The sequence below is a fragment of the Rhinopithecus bieti genome, unplaced genomic scaffold, assembly GCF_001698545.2.
Source record: "Rhinopithecus bieti isolate Rb0 unplaced genomic scaffold, ASM169854v2 scaffold_425, whole genome shotgun sequence".
NCBI lineage: Eukaryota > Metazoa > Chordata > Mammalia > Primates > Cercopithecidae > Rhinopithecus > Rhinopithecus bieti.
In genome coordinates this window covers 199,964-215,133 of record NW_016803361.1, presented here as the reverse complement: position 1 = coordinate 215,133, position 15,170 = coordinate 199,964, and the positions used below count along the sequence as shown (strand labels likewise).

Below are 15,170 nucleotides of genomic sequence, written 5' to 3'. Positions count from 1 at the left end.
CACGTTGGCAGTGTCCAGATTCCAAGTCAGATGGAGCCCAAGCCCCTCTTTGAATCTCTTGCTCTAGAGGTAAGAAGTTGAGGTGAGTGAGACTAAAAGACTTGCCCAAGGTCATGGTTAAGTTGGTGCCTAATGCCAGAGCAGGGCTGTCTGCTGAATAACAGAAAATCTGTCTTGCAATGGCAGAGTCTATGATTAGTAGCTTAGACTATGGAAACAGACCGGGGTTTGAATCCCAGCTTTTCCGTTGATGAGTGGTGTAACTTTAGACCAGTTTACTTAGCCTCTCTCAGAATCAGTTTTTTCACATGTAAAATGAATGTCGTCATAGCACAGGAAACACAGAAAGCGTTCAATAAACATGGTGTTGTAGTTGTCATCCACAGATGCAAGGCAAAGAGCCCAAGAAAAACCAGGGCTGGTTGGGTCTCAACCCCAAGAAGCAGTACAATCCGTCTTCTTGTTCTCAAGTCTCATCATCTCACAGAGATAGTGGATCATCACCATCTGACTTAGGTTTAGGCATGCTATCTTGACTTTGCCCCATAATTCTAGACCAGATATTTTTCCTTTTTTTTTCTTTTTCTTTTTTTTTTGTTTGTTGTTATTACAACACAAGTTCAAAGATAGATCAGATCTTTTAAAATTTATTTGTGTTAAATATATAATACCTACAATATTCATAAGATATAAAGAATAACAATAAAATGAACATTTATACCCACCATTCAACTTAAGAAATATACTACAATTGCTTGGAAACCCTGCATGTCCCTTCGCTCCAATCCTGCTCCCTGGTGACTTATTCATTTTTCATTCCCTTCCTTGGTTTTACCATAGATGTATGTATCCTAAATAACATATTACTTAGTTTTACATGTCTTTAACCTTAATATAAATGGAATCATGCTGTATACACTTCTTTAGCTTGCTTTTATTGCTCAAGTTATTTTTGTTATTTATCCATACTGATGCAATTGGAGTTCACTCATTTTCACTGTTGAATAGTATTCCATTATGAAAAGATGTCACAATTAATTTATTTGTTCTCCAGTTGATGGACAATTGGATTATTTCCAGGGCCATTTTTCCCCCATTAGACATGGTGGCTGGGCACAGTGACTAGGCCGGACGCAGTGGCTCATGCCTATAATCCCAGCACTTTAGGAGGTTGAGGCAGGTGGATTACCTGAGGTCAGGAGTTCGAGACCACCCTGACCAATATGGTGAAACCCCATTTCTACTAAAAATACAAAAAGTAGCCAGGCATGGTGGCGTGCAACTGTATTCCCAGCTACTAGGGAGGCTGAGACAGGAGAATTGCTTGGACCTGGGAGGCGGAGGTTGCAGTGAGCCAAGATCGCTCCATTGCACTCCAGCCTGGGCAACAGAGTGAGACTCCATCTAAAAAATAAAAAAAAGAAGAAGAAGAAAAGAAAAGAAATGGTGCTTCAGTGAAAATTCTAGCACATGCCTTTGATATACACAGTTAGAAGTGCTCCGCAACATCTGTGATCCATGCTGGGTCATAGGTATGTATGCCATCAAATTTATTGGAAAATATCAAACTGTTTCCAAAGTGATTGCACCTTATACTTTTAGCCACAGTGCATAGGCACTCCAAATTTTCTTTAAGTTTGGGATTGTCAATTTCTCATCTGTGAATCTAGTGATTCATTAATTTCCATGTCCACTGTGCTGTGTAGACTGATCTTGAAGGCTTATCATGGTATATTGTTCTGTGTGTGCTGTGGAACCACGTTGTGTGGTCTTATTCCTTTTATAAGTTACCAACCAAGACTTGGTATCATCAGTTTCCACCTTTGCTTTAACCTTCTTGGTTATCCAGTTATGGGGGCCTGTCATTTGTATTTTAACTTTCATTTATGGTGCCATTGTCACATAAAAGCTTAAATTTATATGTATCTAGATTTATTACGGTTTTCCTTTTTGTGTTTTGCTTAAAAAGGTTTTCCCTGGCCAGGCGCGGTGGCTCACGCCTGTAATCCTAGCACTTTGGGAGGCCGAGGCAGATGGATCACGAGGTCAGGAGATCGAGACCATCATGGCTAACCTGGTGAAATCCCGTCTCTACTAAAAAATACAAAAAATTAGCCAGGTGTGGTAGCAGGTGCTTGTAGTGCCAGCTACTCGGGAGGCTGAGGCAGGAGAATGGCATGAACCAGGGAGGCGGAGCCTGCAGTGAGCCAAGATTGCACCATTGCACTCCAGCCAGGGTGACAGAGTGAGATTTCGTCTCAAAAAGAAAAAAAAAAAAAGGTTTTCCCCACTTCAAAATTAGAGTCAAATAATTTAAAATTTTCATTTAGTCATGGAGCAACTTAGAAGCCAAAGCAGTTGTGGCAGGCCTGGAACATTAGGCTGTCACACTGTACTTCACATGGGGCAAAATGTCCAGTCTGGAAACACAGTCTCTCATTTTCATCATGTTAGACTAAATACAGTAAAAAGAAGAAAGACAAGTGGCTGTAAAAAGAAAAAGCAGAAGTGTAACCTTGGCCTCTGGTCTTTTTCTCTGGGGAAATATGAAGTTGTCAGCCAGGTGTTGAGCAAAGTTGTTGGTGGAGAGAAAAGTCAAGTGACTTATGGGGTGCATTTTACAATAATTCAGAAAGAATGAGCTGACTATTATCTTATTCAGTGAAGCCTGAATTTCCTGGTCTTTGATGACATCGTATGTGCCTTTACCATCCTAGTCTACTTGTTTCTTTCAGTTAGGAACTATGGGAGAGCAGGAGGCAGGGTCTAGAGCTCCTTCACGATGCACTACAAGAAAATTGAGCAGCCAGATTGGGGAAAATGAATGATGGCAGGAGACAAACACTTGCATTTTTCTCATGCAACATTGTCTGCTCTCTTGCTGGCCTGGCCAAGTCAGTGGCCTGGCCAAGCAGAAGGGCCCCACCCTTCAACAGCTCTGAAGATTCTGCTCCTAAACATCTGGTCAAACCAGAAATTCATAGGCAGTGATGAATGTGAATAATCAAGGTTACCTCAAGAAAGACAGAACATCCATTTGTGCAAAGAAGAGGCACAGGAGGGAAGAAACCATCCACGGTTTCCACCTTTGCCATTGTCACTGTTCCTTCTCCTCCTCCTCCTCTGTCTCCTCTTCCTCTGCTTCTTCCTCCTCCTCCTCCTCTTCCTCCACGTCCTTCCCCTTTTCTGTCTTCTCCTCTTTCCCCACTGTCTTCAGTCAGATCTTGGGTCTACAACAGGAGAGGTAACTGAGAGCCCTTTCCTTTGTCCTGTTGTGTATTCTTCTGACCCAGAAGACTGGTTCCCTTGATAAATGTTGGAAATGTGTACTTTATTCCACAAGGGTGAGCAGGGCATTCTCGATGGCTGCAAAAAAGTATGTCCAGGAACAAAAGGTTCCTCCCATTTTCTTCCTCCCTGACCCTAGACTGCGGGCTGCTCTTTAAACAACAGATAAATCAGCATGTTTCAGATTAGGCAGAAGGAAACGTGAAGTCTTCCAGGAGGGAAGTAGAGTTCTCTGAATACGTTCAGCCCCTACAGGTATGGTTCCCTCCTCCCAACCTCACTCCACCTGTCTGAGCTTGAGATGGCCTTGTGTCTGGCGTGTCACTGGCTGTGATGAGCAAGCGGTGGACAGGACAGGAAGAGGCAAATGTAAGGAGGGGAGTGGCATTCTGCTTTTAGGACTTCAGAATGGCCTGATGTAGGAATTGCACTGTTGTGAAACTGTTAGATTTATTCTCATCTGACTTTTGGGTACATCCTGGTTTGCTTGAAAGCATCTGGCTATCGGCAAGGTAACTCCTGACTCTACCAGGCAATAAGGAGGCTGCACATCTTACGACAGAGTTCATCTCCCCTTTCCTGGGTCACCCATCCCTACCCGCAGATGAACAGAGAATTGCCCATCCCATTTTAAATAGAGCTCCAGAAAAAGAGAGACTCTAATTCTCTGAGTAAACTGTTACCACCATGTCACTGCCACCCTGATATTTATTTTTAAACATATTGCTCGCATCAGGGGCGGGAAGGGAAAAGCACAAAATGTCATTTTATATAATGGTTCTATAAGTAGAAAAAGCTTATCCATGACTTTATGCAAATAAGCAGAAAGTCTCCAAGAGAGGTTCAGATGGACTTGATTACTCTGCTTTTCCTTGAGCCCAGGAAGTTCCCAGTTATAGCATGCACCTGCTGGAAACAGACTATATGTGTTTGGGACAAACAGGAAGTAGTGACCAGCCAGAAACTTGTCCCAACCTGGTTACAAATCTGATTGTAAAAGAAAGCAGCTGGAAAGAAATTTGCATGCCCAGTAGGTTTCACTATTAAAGTTTACAGAACGTGGAGTAATCATCAAGCTGGCTGGCTATCCAGATCACATGATTATGTAGAAACATGAAACTTGACTATGTGCTCGGGCAAGTTTTACTTCTCCCTAGAGCAGGGGTGTTTGCCAGCAGCCTGCACTCTCAGAAATCAGACTTGAGTGGCCGGAACCCTCGAGACCAGAGGCTTACCATGCTGCTCCTTAGGAGGGCCAGGAACTGCTGACGTGACCACTGGACACTTATTCGTGTCTCTTACAATTACCAAACAGAATGGACAAGCTTAATAAAATAACCGTCCCTGCCAGTCAGAAGTTGAGGTAAGATTTTCCCCACCCAATACTTACCCTTCTTCATCTCCTTTTTTTTTTGCCCCAATGCTCTTATGGCATCTCAGAAATACTGAAATCCTGGAATGCTTTGCTAGTTTCCAGTGGGTGGCACTTACTATAGGGAAGTGGACTGAGCTTCTAGGGAAAGCATTGGGTGGCACTTGCTATAGGGAAGTGGACTGAGTTCTTAAAGAAATGTGTAGGAACAAGAGAGACTTGCTTTAGCTACCTCTTACAATAAAGTATGAAGCTCTGGAAAGATAATAAAACAGAAATACCAAGGGCTTAGATTCTACTGAAGGTCAACGTTCAGAGTCTGAATGCAACCAACTTTTCTAAGGAAGGGTTTCTCTAAACTGAGTCCTCACCCATTTCATTGCAGGTTACTATTTAATTTTAAGGATAGCTGTAATCATTTGTTATTCATTGTTTTATTGTCTCATTTATTTTGTGGGTGTATATTACAAGTGTGTTTGGGGGGATTAGATCTGTCTTTCCAACACCCTCATGTCAATGTAACAATGATCTATAACAAGCCTCTTAAAAAGAATAAACCAGAAGTGGCCCCACAGGCATGAGTCAAGGAGCTATGGAAAAGACAACTTCCCCAAATTTTGCTTTTGAAGGTCGACTTTTTGTCTCATTGTAATGGCATCATGGCTTTCAGAGACTGGAACTTTTAAAGTTCAGGGAATGGGTTTTTTTTTTCCCACATTTTTAAACTGTTTTTTAAATTATTATTATTATACTTTTAAGTTCTGGGGTACATGTGCAGAAGGTGCAGGTTTGTTACATTGGTATACATGTCCCATGGTGGTTTGCTGCACCCATCAACCCGTCATCTACATTCAGTATTTCTCCTAATGCTCTCCCTTCCCTGGCCCCCAACTCTCTGACAGGCCCCGGTGTGTGATGTTCCCCTCCATTCAGGGAGTGTTTTCTATTCTGACTACATATCAGAACTTAGCCAAATGTTCAGGGGGTGATGTGACACGTGTAGCAGACAAGTAATCCCGGATAACAAGGAGCCAGAGAATTGAAGCTTTTGAGACAGTACTTAAGAGAAAGTCTGGAATTGGCAGAGGGACAGCCCTTCACAGTAGAATACAGGTCTTATGCCTAGGAGGTGCTTGGTAAAAGGTAATGTGATATGCACCAATGATCTGGGATCAGTAGGCAGTATCAACTGCATTCAACCATTTCAAGAACATGCTGTTGAGTTCTGCTGTGTGATCAGCACTGATGGGACAGGAAGGCACTCATTCTTGCCCTTGGTCTCAAATAGCTACACCCTCATGAGGGGCAGGGATGATACAACAGAAGCTGTAAGTGACTGAAGGAATGTAAGAAGGGAATTAGAGTAGCAGGAGGAGGTTTCATAGAGAAGATAATTTAAGAGGTAGACTTTGAGAGGTGGGTAAAATTATAAAATACTGGAGAATTGGAGGAAACATGTATGTGCTGGGAGGGAGGAAATACAGAGGCTGTCACTCAAAGCTTAACACAAATACAGTCCATTTGTGGGATGGTGAGGAAAGTTTTCTGTCTAGTGGAAACTATAGAGTAGGGCATGTAGGACCTGAAGGTCCTGGTATAATTGGACACATAGGGCGGGTCCACGTTGCAAAGGGTGGTGAGGGCCCTAACCATAGGGAGTGTTGGAGAACAGGTTATGCTGTTAGTGATGTCATGACAGCAGGCTTAAAGGAGTCTAGTAGGATGTGTTGGAGTGGGAGGGACACTGGAGGCAGGGATCTGGTGGGAGGGAGGAGCGCTTAAGTAACCCAAGCATCCAGGGCTGTAGGCCTGGACTTGGGGCACAGCCGTGAGAAGGAAGAGAGAAAGAGAGGGAAGAAAGACATGACAAAGAAACTAACTAGGTACCCTCCTCTGAATGAACAGGAGGATTCCAAATGTTTTTTTCAGACATATAGCATAATGTAGAACTATACAGAGACGTATTCTCTTTCAGGGAATCCAGATGGGAATTTAAGTAAAGGTGCTAGAACTTAAATCATTTTATGATTCCTCCCTTTGGGACAAAGTCCAGCTTGATCACAGAGCAGTTGATGGTCAATATACAACCATAGATTATGGAATAGAAAACCAAAATTATACCACAGATAATCATATACTACACTCATCTGCTTACATAAAAGTAAGGTTTTCCCCACTTGATTACTCAGTTGTCTTTATAGAATCATCACGCTGTGATAAAATGTACACTGTTGACATGGAACTTTTCAAAGAAATGAAATTGTAAATTCAATGGGCTCGAAGCACCATCTTAACTCTTTTCCATAATTAGATAGCTAGGATGGTGAGGAGTTAATAGATGAAATACTTGCCTCCTGTGATTTGTGTCCTCTGTCCTGACTGGTTGACATCAATTCTGGAGGTTGATTAACAACATAATTATTTGGCACCAGATGACAGCAAAAGTGCACAGTTATGTTTATACTCTTAGGCTTAGGTGAGAATTTACTCAAATTCTTAGCCACAAAAATAGAAAGACAGTGAGTGTTCTTCCAGGGAACTGAAAGGAATGACCTTGATCCAGGGAGTATATTCCCAGGACTGAAAAGAGAGTAGAGAAGAAGGAATTACTAGAAGGAGAGGGGAAGCAGAGTCATCCAAGGAAAGGAGGTCATGCAGGATTGGAAGGAGACAAGGAATTCTCAAAATGAAGGAGAAAGGGAATGTTCTGGATGAACCCAGTTGGGGATGGGTCATCACCTTGAGAGTTTCTGCTGTATAGGAACAGAGATAGGCGAGATGGCTAAGTTGCTTGTGACCACAGAGAGGTGTGAACACAGATTCTCATGTTTTTGCTCCCACTGAGGCACTGCTGAAGTAGGCTTCTCTGTTAGTTGGAGTCCATAGACACTCAGGGTCTCTTAGTTGATTCCTAGCTATGATTTTCCCTTAATTGTATGAGGTAAAGATATCATCAGAAACCTGGCTAGACCTGGGTTCTCAATTGTTCCACAGTAAACATTCCTATGATCATAAAAATTTCACCCTTCTAGGGGAACATTTGAAAATTTGCAATCCTGCATCACTTTGCAAATATCCCTTTTCAAATTAGTAAAACAAACTTGAAAATGAAATGTTTAGTTTTTAATAGCCTCCCAATTGACTCATCATCTGTGCTTGTGTATTTTTCTTTGTAGCATAAACAAACACATACCTGCTCATTTTTACAACTAGAAAAGGTCTTTGACACAAGTGTGGTCAAATTGGGTCTCCCCAGTTATCTTATTGGTTAAAGAGTATGGCATTTTTCCGTTAGAAAAATCAAGGTTTATGTGATTTTAGGCAAGATTGCCTAATCTCCTTGGTTTCCTCACCTGTAAGACAAAGACAATAATAACAATACCAATGTCGTAGGGCTATTGTAAGGTTTAAACAAATTTTTCTGTGAAGCAACTGGCTCATAGTGACTATTGGATTTTTAAAATAGTAGCTATTAATATCATTACTGTTGTTATTCTAATTCTATATCTGTGTAATTGATTTTCTGAAGATAAACAGGGACTTTCCATTGATCCCTGATAAGTTTCATGTTGGTTCCATTTCTTCTTTCTGGCTATTTTGACTATTTTGTCTATTGATTCTGACATCTGTGACACTTGGCTTTGCATGGACTGCAGATGTGACAAACATTCCTTCTGTGCCTTCATCTAAGTGACTAATAATGTTAAGCATGACACAGCCCTACCGTGGGTGTCTGGGTCTTCTTGGTAGGGGTCTCACTGAGACCCTATTTGATGGATTCTGAGACATGCCTTCTCTTCTCAGGGCTTGGAGTTTTCAACTAGAATTTTTAGTTCCTTGATTTTTCTGGTTCAGTTCTCCAGAAACAAATTCACCTTCTTTTCACCTTTCCACAACTAGCTGCCTCTCAGATCCTCCCTGTTTTGGTTGATGGTATCCTCATCAGCCCTCACACTGACTCACCCTTCCCTCTCCACCTCAACTGACACCCACTCACCTACCACACCCTGCAGGTTTTCTTTATGGCTCTTCCATATATGCCTTTTCTTTCCTTTTCTTCTACAACATCCGGGATAGGTTCTCAGCTCCCCCATGTCCCCTATGTTTGTTTGGTTCAAACTACAAAATGAGAACATTTCCCAAAGTCCCTCTCAGTTCTGATGCTGTGATCCTTTAAGCACAGAGACCACGTTTGACATATGTTACATTCTCAAAGGCTACCATTTTATCTCAGGACTTTCAGGAAATATTTCTTGATACATTTAGAAGGACCATGCCATTGGGGCCCAACAGGGCTGATTCTAATGGCCAATTACTAGCTATAAATCCTGAAGCCATTCGGTTTCTCTGCACCTCAGTTTTCCCAGCTGTCAAACAAAACTAGAGATGTTTTCCTCACAGGCTTGTGTGAAGACCAAGTGAAACAACATGGACTGAAGTTCCCAGAAGAGTATTTGCCACTTAGTCAGTACACCAAGTCAATAAAAAGCAAACACAACCACCAGTACCTCAACCCACCCATGCTGAGTGGCCATCTGCTATCTCTCTTCTTCTTCATATATGTGGTTCCAACTCCTTTTCACTGGGGTGGCAAGCAGAGTGGGGAGCTGCAGTCAGGAGGCACAGCATCTAGTGGTGGAGATTAGATCCACTTCCTGGACAGTTCGGTTTCCCATCCTCCTCACACTGCCTACCTGCTTCCTATTGGCTGAGAAGCCACTCAACTGGGCCATCTTGCACCATACCGATTGATGGACTACCCAGAGCAGCTGGAAAGGGTTCTTTCTTCCTGTGGGCAAGCCGCATGGGAGCCACGTCACCAGAAACTGGCTTAGTGCGAGTGGACTTCAGAGTCATCAGCCAGGAAAACGCAAGGCAACTTCCTCACCCACTCTGGGCATGGTTGTGCCAGGAAAACCCTAAACCAGAGTCCACATGTCCGAGGAACCTCTCTTCTGGACCCAATGGTTGTGTACCATGGCTGGACAACACCTTCCTTTTCACATAACATGTTTCCAAATGGACTATGATATAATCAATTAGGTTTCCAAGGACCAAATCACATTTATTTTCCAGCCCTGCCTCCTAGATTACTGGATTGAAGGGCACTGGGCTTGTGCCAAACTCTTCAGGCACATGTTTACAGACAAGCTCTTGTTTTCTCCCTACAGATGATTTAACCCCATCTGTTCTTTGGAGAATTTATCAGTTTGGTTCATTTTCAAAGAAGGCCTTACATGAGTAAGAAAAAAAAGGGAGACAGAAATTAAAGGATAGCTTGTTCTAGGGAAATTAAAACACTTGGCTTTCTTTGGCTTCTTAATAGACTCCACAGAAGCATTCTTCCCCATCCTCCCACAAGATACAGCTGGATCATTTCGATCAATGGTTCTCCATCAGGGACAATTTTGTCCCCTAGGGAACATTTGGTTGTCACAACTGGGGAGTGTTACAGACACTAGTAGTTAGTCCCCAAGGATGCTGCTAAACATCCTACATTGTATAGGGCAGTCTCCACAACAAAGAATCAGCTGGCCCAAAATGTCCATAGTGCCACTGCTGAGAAACCCCGAGTCAGACTAGTAGAATGTTCTCTTCAGAACAGTAAGCAAATATTCATTTCTATTTGCTTATAGTGACAATATGTATTTAAAGTTCAGAATAGGCAAAATATATCTTTGCCATTGTTGTGGTCTTTGCTCACATCACACTGGGTTTCCTGTCTGGGATGGTTTGGGTGAGGGATTGCCTAGAGGAGGGGCAATAAATCCTTCAGCCTGCATTTCAATTTGTTGTTCCTTTTAAAAAATTGTGTCAAACAAAACTGGATCCCACGAACTATATGCACCACTGAGGTATAAGTTGCTCTCTCCTGGGTAGAAAAGTGAGAGCAGGAAAAGATTTCCAGACATAAGGTCATCTTGGAATAAATAGTCTGTTTCCACTTCTTCAAGTAGACTGAGCAAATCTTGAGTGGAAATTCTTAATGTTGAGGTAAAAAGCATATTATGTGATAACACAGCCATTAAGAAGTTCAAGGGCTGGTGAGTCTGATCCAGTGGTCAAATTCTGGCTGGGTGTAGTGAGTCATGCCTGTAATCCCAGCACCTTGGGAGGCTGAGGCAGGAGGATTGCTTGGAGCCAGAAGTTCAAGACCAGCCGGGTCAACATAACAAGACACCCATCTCTACAAAAAAAAAATTTTTTTTAACTTAGTCTAGTGTGGTGACATGTGTCTGTAGTCCCAGCTACTTAGGAGGCTGAGATGGGAGGATCGCCCAGGAGGCTGAGGTTGCAATGAGCCAAGATCGTGCCACTGCACTACAGCCTGGTGAAAGAATGAGACCATGTCTCAATAACAATAATAATAATAAGACCAAACTCTGGACAGAGGTGCACACACTGTGCTTGTCCTGGAGCAGAATACGTTGCCTGAAGACATTGGATAAAAGACAAAGCAGCTGGTGGAGGAGAGATGAAATGCGTTTGCTTGTCCATCCTTTAATCTTCCTGGTTGTATATGAAAATTCTGTGGCAGTGTCCAAGAGGCATGTATTTGGAATAATTCTTCCATGAGCTGGGAGAGTTTCTGGAGCAGGATTCACCCTGTCTTGTCTGGTCTTCCTGTGGCCAGTGTGTATATATTTTTTTGAAACTGATGGGTAGGTTTTAAGGGTTCAGTCTTTTTCATTGAAGACTTTTTTCCAGCTCTATTGAGCATTTCTATGTCTCCCCTGCCCCTCTCCAAAATAACTCTTTAAATTGGTTTTGATTGTATCTGGATCTCAGGAAACGCTTTGTGTGATTGTTCTGCATATTAGGAATGATGAGAGGAGGTCTATGTGAGGAACCCAGGGTCCTGTGCTCAGAAGAGCCTGTGCTCTCTGTTGTAATGTCAGATGCTCAAGGCTCTTGGGTAATCCTGCCTGCAGGCTTGCAGGGCTGCGGTGCTTTTGCCCACTGTATATCTACAGCCTCACTAAGGAAGCCTTTTAAGTCCACCTAACCAAGACTCCATCTCTGCAGAATGGAGGTCAGAGAGGTACCGCTACTGCCTCCCATTGGACACCCTGTGTCTCCGGATTGGTGATTACATTCCATCAGGTCCCCCTTAAATCTCATATATTTGGGGACATTCTGCTTCTTTAGGGTGACCTTGTTTCTCTGTGTTTGCTCTGTCAGATGTTGAGGTTTAAACACTCAAAGACAGCCTTAGGTTTTTCATTCCACGTTTATGCTGGGCTTCCTAGGCCCCTAGGAACCACGCACATTATTGGGAATTAAGAGTATGATTCACCTGTTGCTCCAGAAATGGGTCTCACCTGCTGATGGGGTGGAATTCCAGCCTCCACCCAAGTCCCTGCTCCAGATCAAGGGAGCAGAGAACCCTGAAGTGTGATGCTGGCTGCCATCCTCTAGGTCCCACATGACCTCAGGGTTCTCCAGTACAGCTGTAGGGAAGCGGCTTTTGTGTTGGGCTGACACTGGACACTGGGGTTGGCTGCTGCAGTGGAAACCCTCTCAGGAGGTTGTTCCTCTTGACTGTGTGTCGAGCCTCCTCATTACTGGTGTATTTGTCTCCATCTAGCAATGAGCAAGAAAGTCTGACTTCACCTCCTTCCTCCCTGTGCTTTGTTCCACAGCCAAGGGCTACCTGTTCCTGCATAAAGAGCCCACCCTACAAGCCCCTCCTCCTCCTTATTTCACCATCTTTTTCTACCTCGCCTGCCTTCACCTCCCTTCCGAAAGGGAGTCCACTGGAAGCTACACCTGCAGCCTTATTTTTTAACCTGATGTTTTCATGACCCTTTTGCAGCACAATAGTTTAGGCCTCCAAACAGATCATTTCCCTCAGTCCAGCATGGTTATTTCAATGTTTATTTCAAAAGCAAGACAAAGAAGCCAGCTTGAGGGACATGTGGTGACTGCTTGCTGAGCCACACTTCTCTGTTGGCCAATTTCCTAAGGAAGGCTGTCATTACCCCAGGAGCATCCCTGCCTCCCACGCTGGCTGGGGGCCCCAGACCTACTCCAGATTCCCTTCCTTCACACATTGTAGGGAACACGCAGCACAGGTCCGCTAGGTTACAGTTGCATAGGGTCCTGTGCTCAGAGCTTGCTGCTTGGTTTAATGCTCTGCTGTTGCAGTCCTGAAATTCTTAACAATTTTGACCAAGGGGCCCTGCATTTGCATTGTACATTGGGCCCCAGAAATTATGTAGTCAGTGCTGGTTGGGGTTCCATGAGGACTCGGGCCTTGCCTACTTCTACAATGTGCAGAGACACAGGCTTCCATGGAGAAGCACAGAGATTTGCCTTGCAAGGACTGAAAGGACACCTCTCCAGCCCCTTTATTCCACAGGTGAGAAACCTGAGGCCTAGAGAGGCCAGGTCACCTGTTCAAGCTCTAGAATGACCCCTCCATGTCTGCCTGTGTAATTTATTGGCCAGTGTAATATTCAGGCTTTGTCTGTGTTCTTTACTTTTCATAGACATTTGTTTTAAAATTAAAAAGCAGTCACTTACTAGTCAGAAAGCCTTCTGAGGATTCCTGCTGTCAGTATTTCAGGCAATTGTGTGTTCCAGGCCCAAACTTGAATTCCACACTGACTCAGGTGTGTCTGATATCCTACTGCTATATATTTTGCAAAGAATGCTCCCACAATCGTTCATGTAATCTGAGAGTGAGTTATAATTATGAAGAGCAGAGCTGGTCTTATATACAGACCAAGCACACAGCACCAACGTGGTATTTTAAGAGGTGCCCCGGAAGGTGTTTTTGTCTTACTGAAAAGAAAGAATCAGGCAGATATGGATTTGAACATTTGCTCTGTACTTACCAGCTCGTGGTCTTCGAGAAGATCATTTAATCCCTTTTAGCCTCAGGTTTTTCATCTGAATGATGGGAATAATAATATCTCAATAATATATAACACAAAGCAGGGGTATTAGAAAGGTACCTCTATATACTGGAGAGTAAGAGCTCAATGAATGCCCCCTTCCTCCTGGTCTGTGTTTCCCTGGTGCCCTGGATTGTGTTGTTAGAAAGGCATGTACGTGGGATATGGCAGTGTCTCAATGTTCTGGTTCAAAATTAAACATCATTAAGTGCAATAGGCTCAGGCACTGAGCCATTATGTGTCACTAGCACTCACGCAGGACTCATTTATCTGATAACCAACTCAGACCAAGGGGGCAGAGAGCTCTCCTACCCACCCACAGAGGTGGTTCAATCAATAGTCTAGCTGGATAAATGGAACATTGTTCAGGAACATGGTGATAAGAAGCGGGGAAAGACCAGAGGTGGGAGACCACACCTAAGTAAACGGGAGTTCTCCAGAGGGAAGCTATGACCAAGGGTGCTTGGAGTAGAAGACAAGAGAGTCTGAGGTCATACCTAGAGTGAAATGACTCCCAACCCCATTCCATTTTTTACCCCTTCATTTTACAACCTTACTTGGTTCAAAGTATAAAAAGCTTCAGTATGAAAAATAATTTGTTAAGCATAAAAAGTGTGTTAATGTCCCTACTCAATATTGAACATACCAGGAAGGAAAGAGTATTTCATTTTAGTGTAAATAACTATGAGAATCACATACAAACATAAGAACTATAATTTCAAAAAAGAAAATGGCAAATGTAATATAAAATCATTGAAAAAAATGAACTCTCTACCTATATATATATATGATGACTTTGGCTTTTAGATGATCTTTACAGCATGTTCAGGGTCAAAGTTCCCTTTTTTACCATGGCAGGACTTCTGATTTCACATCATCTTCACACTCAAAGACGTCACAGTTGCCAAACCAATCTTAGATAATTGAGCTTAATATACCCGATGCTACCTATTAGGGTCAATTCTTTTAACAAGCTCTTAGCATGAGGAAAACAAAAACTTTCATGAAAATACCTCAAAAGTAAATTATTTCAAAAATCTTCTTTGAAATTGCTAATGACTGCTTCATGGGTCTGGGGTTTTATTTAGGGGTGATGAAAATATTCTGGAACTAGCTACTGGTGGTGGTTGCACAATATTGTGAATTTACTAAATGCCACTGAGTTGTACACTTTGAAATGGGTGAAATGGTGAATTTTACATTATGTATGTTTTACCACAATTTAAAATTTGATAATTAAACAATTTCCTATATTTACCATAAACGACTGTATTTTGGGGACCCATGATTATATATTTTTTTGACCAATTAGATATTGTTGGCCAGGCACAGTAGCTCATGCCTGGAATCCCAGTACTCTGGGAGGCCGACGTGGGCATAGCCCTTGAGCTCAGGAGTTTGAGACCAGTCTGGGCAACATGGCGAAACCCTGTCTCTACAAAAAGTACAAAAAATTAGCCAGGCATGGTGGCACATGCCTGTAGTTCCAGCTACTCAGGAGGCTGAGGTAGGAGGATCACTTGAGCCAGGAAGGTTGAGGCTTTAGTGAGTCGAGATCATGCCACTGTACTCCAGCCTGGGTGACAGAGTGAGACGCTGTCTCAAAAAAA

General features: G+C 42.9%; 1 protein-coding gene across 1 annotated transcript in view; it reads left to right on the top strand.

Moving 5' to 3' along the window:
- Window positions 1-4,400: 4,400 nt before the first annotated feature.
- The window catches only part of BLNK (B cell linker), an 84,294-nt gene continuing 73,524 nt past the window's right edge, over window positions 4,401-15,170 (top strand). The window contains exon 1 of the mRNA XM_017879915.1: window positions 4,401-4,651. Within this exon, the coding sequence (XP_017735404.1) occupies window positions 4,605-4,651 (47 nt within the window). The 5' untranslated portion in view covers window positions 4,401-4,604. The remainder of the gene's footprint in view (window positions 4,652-15,170) is intronic.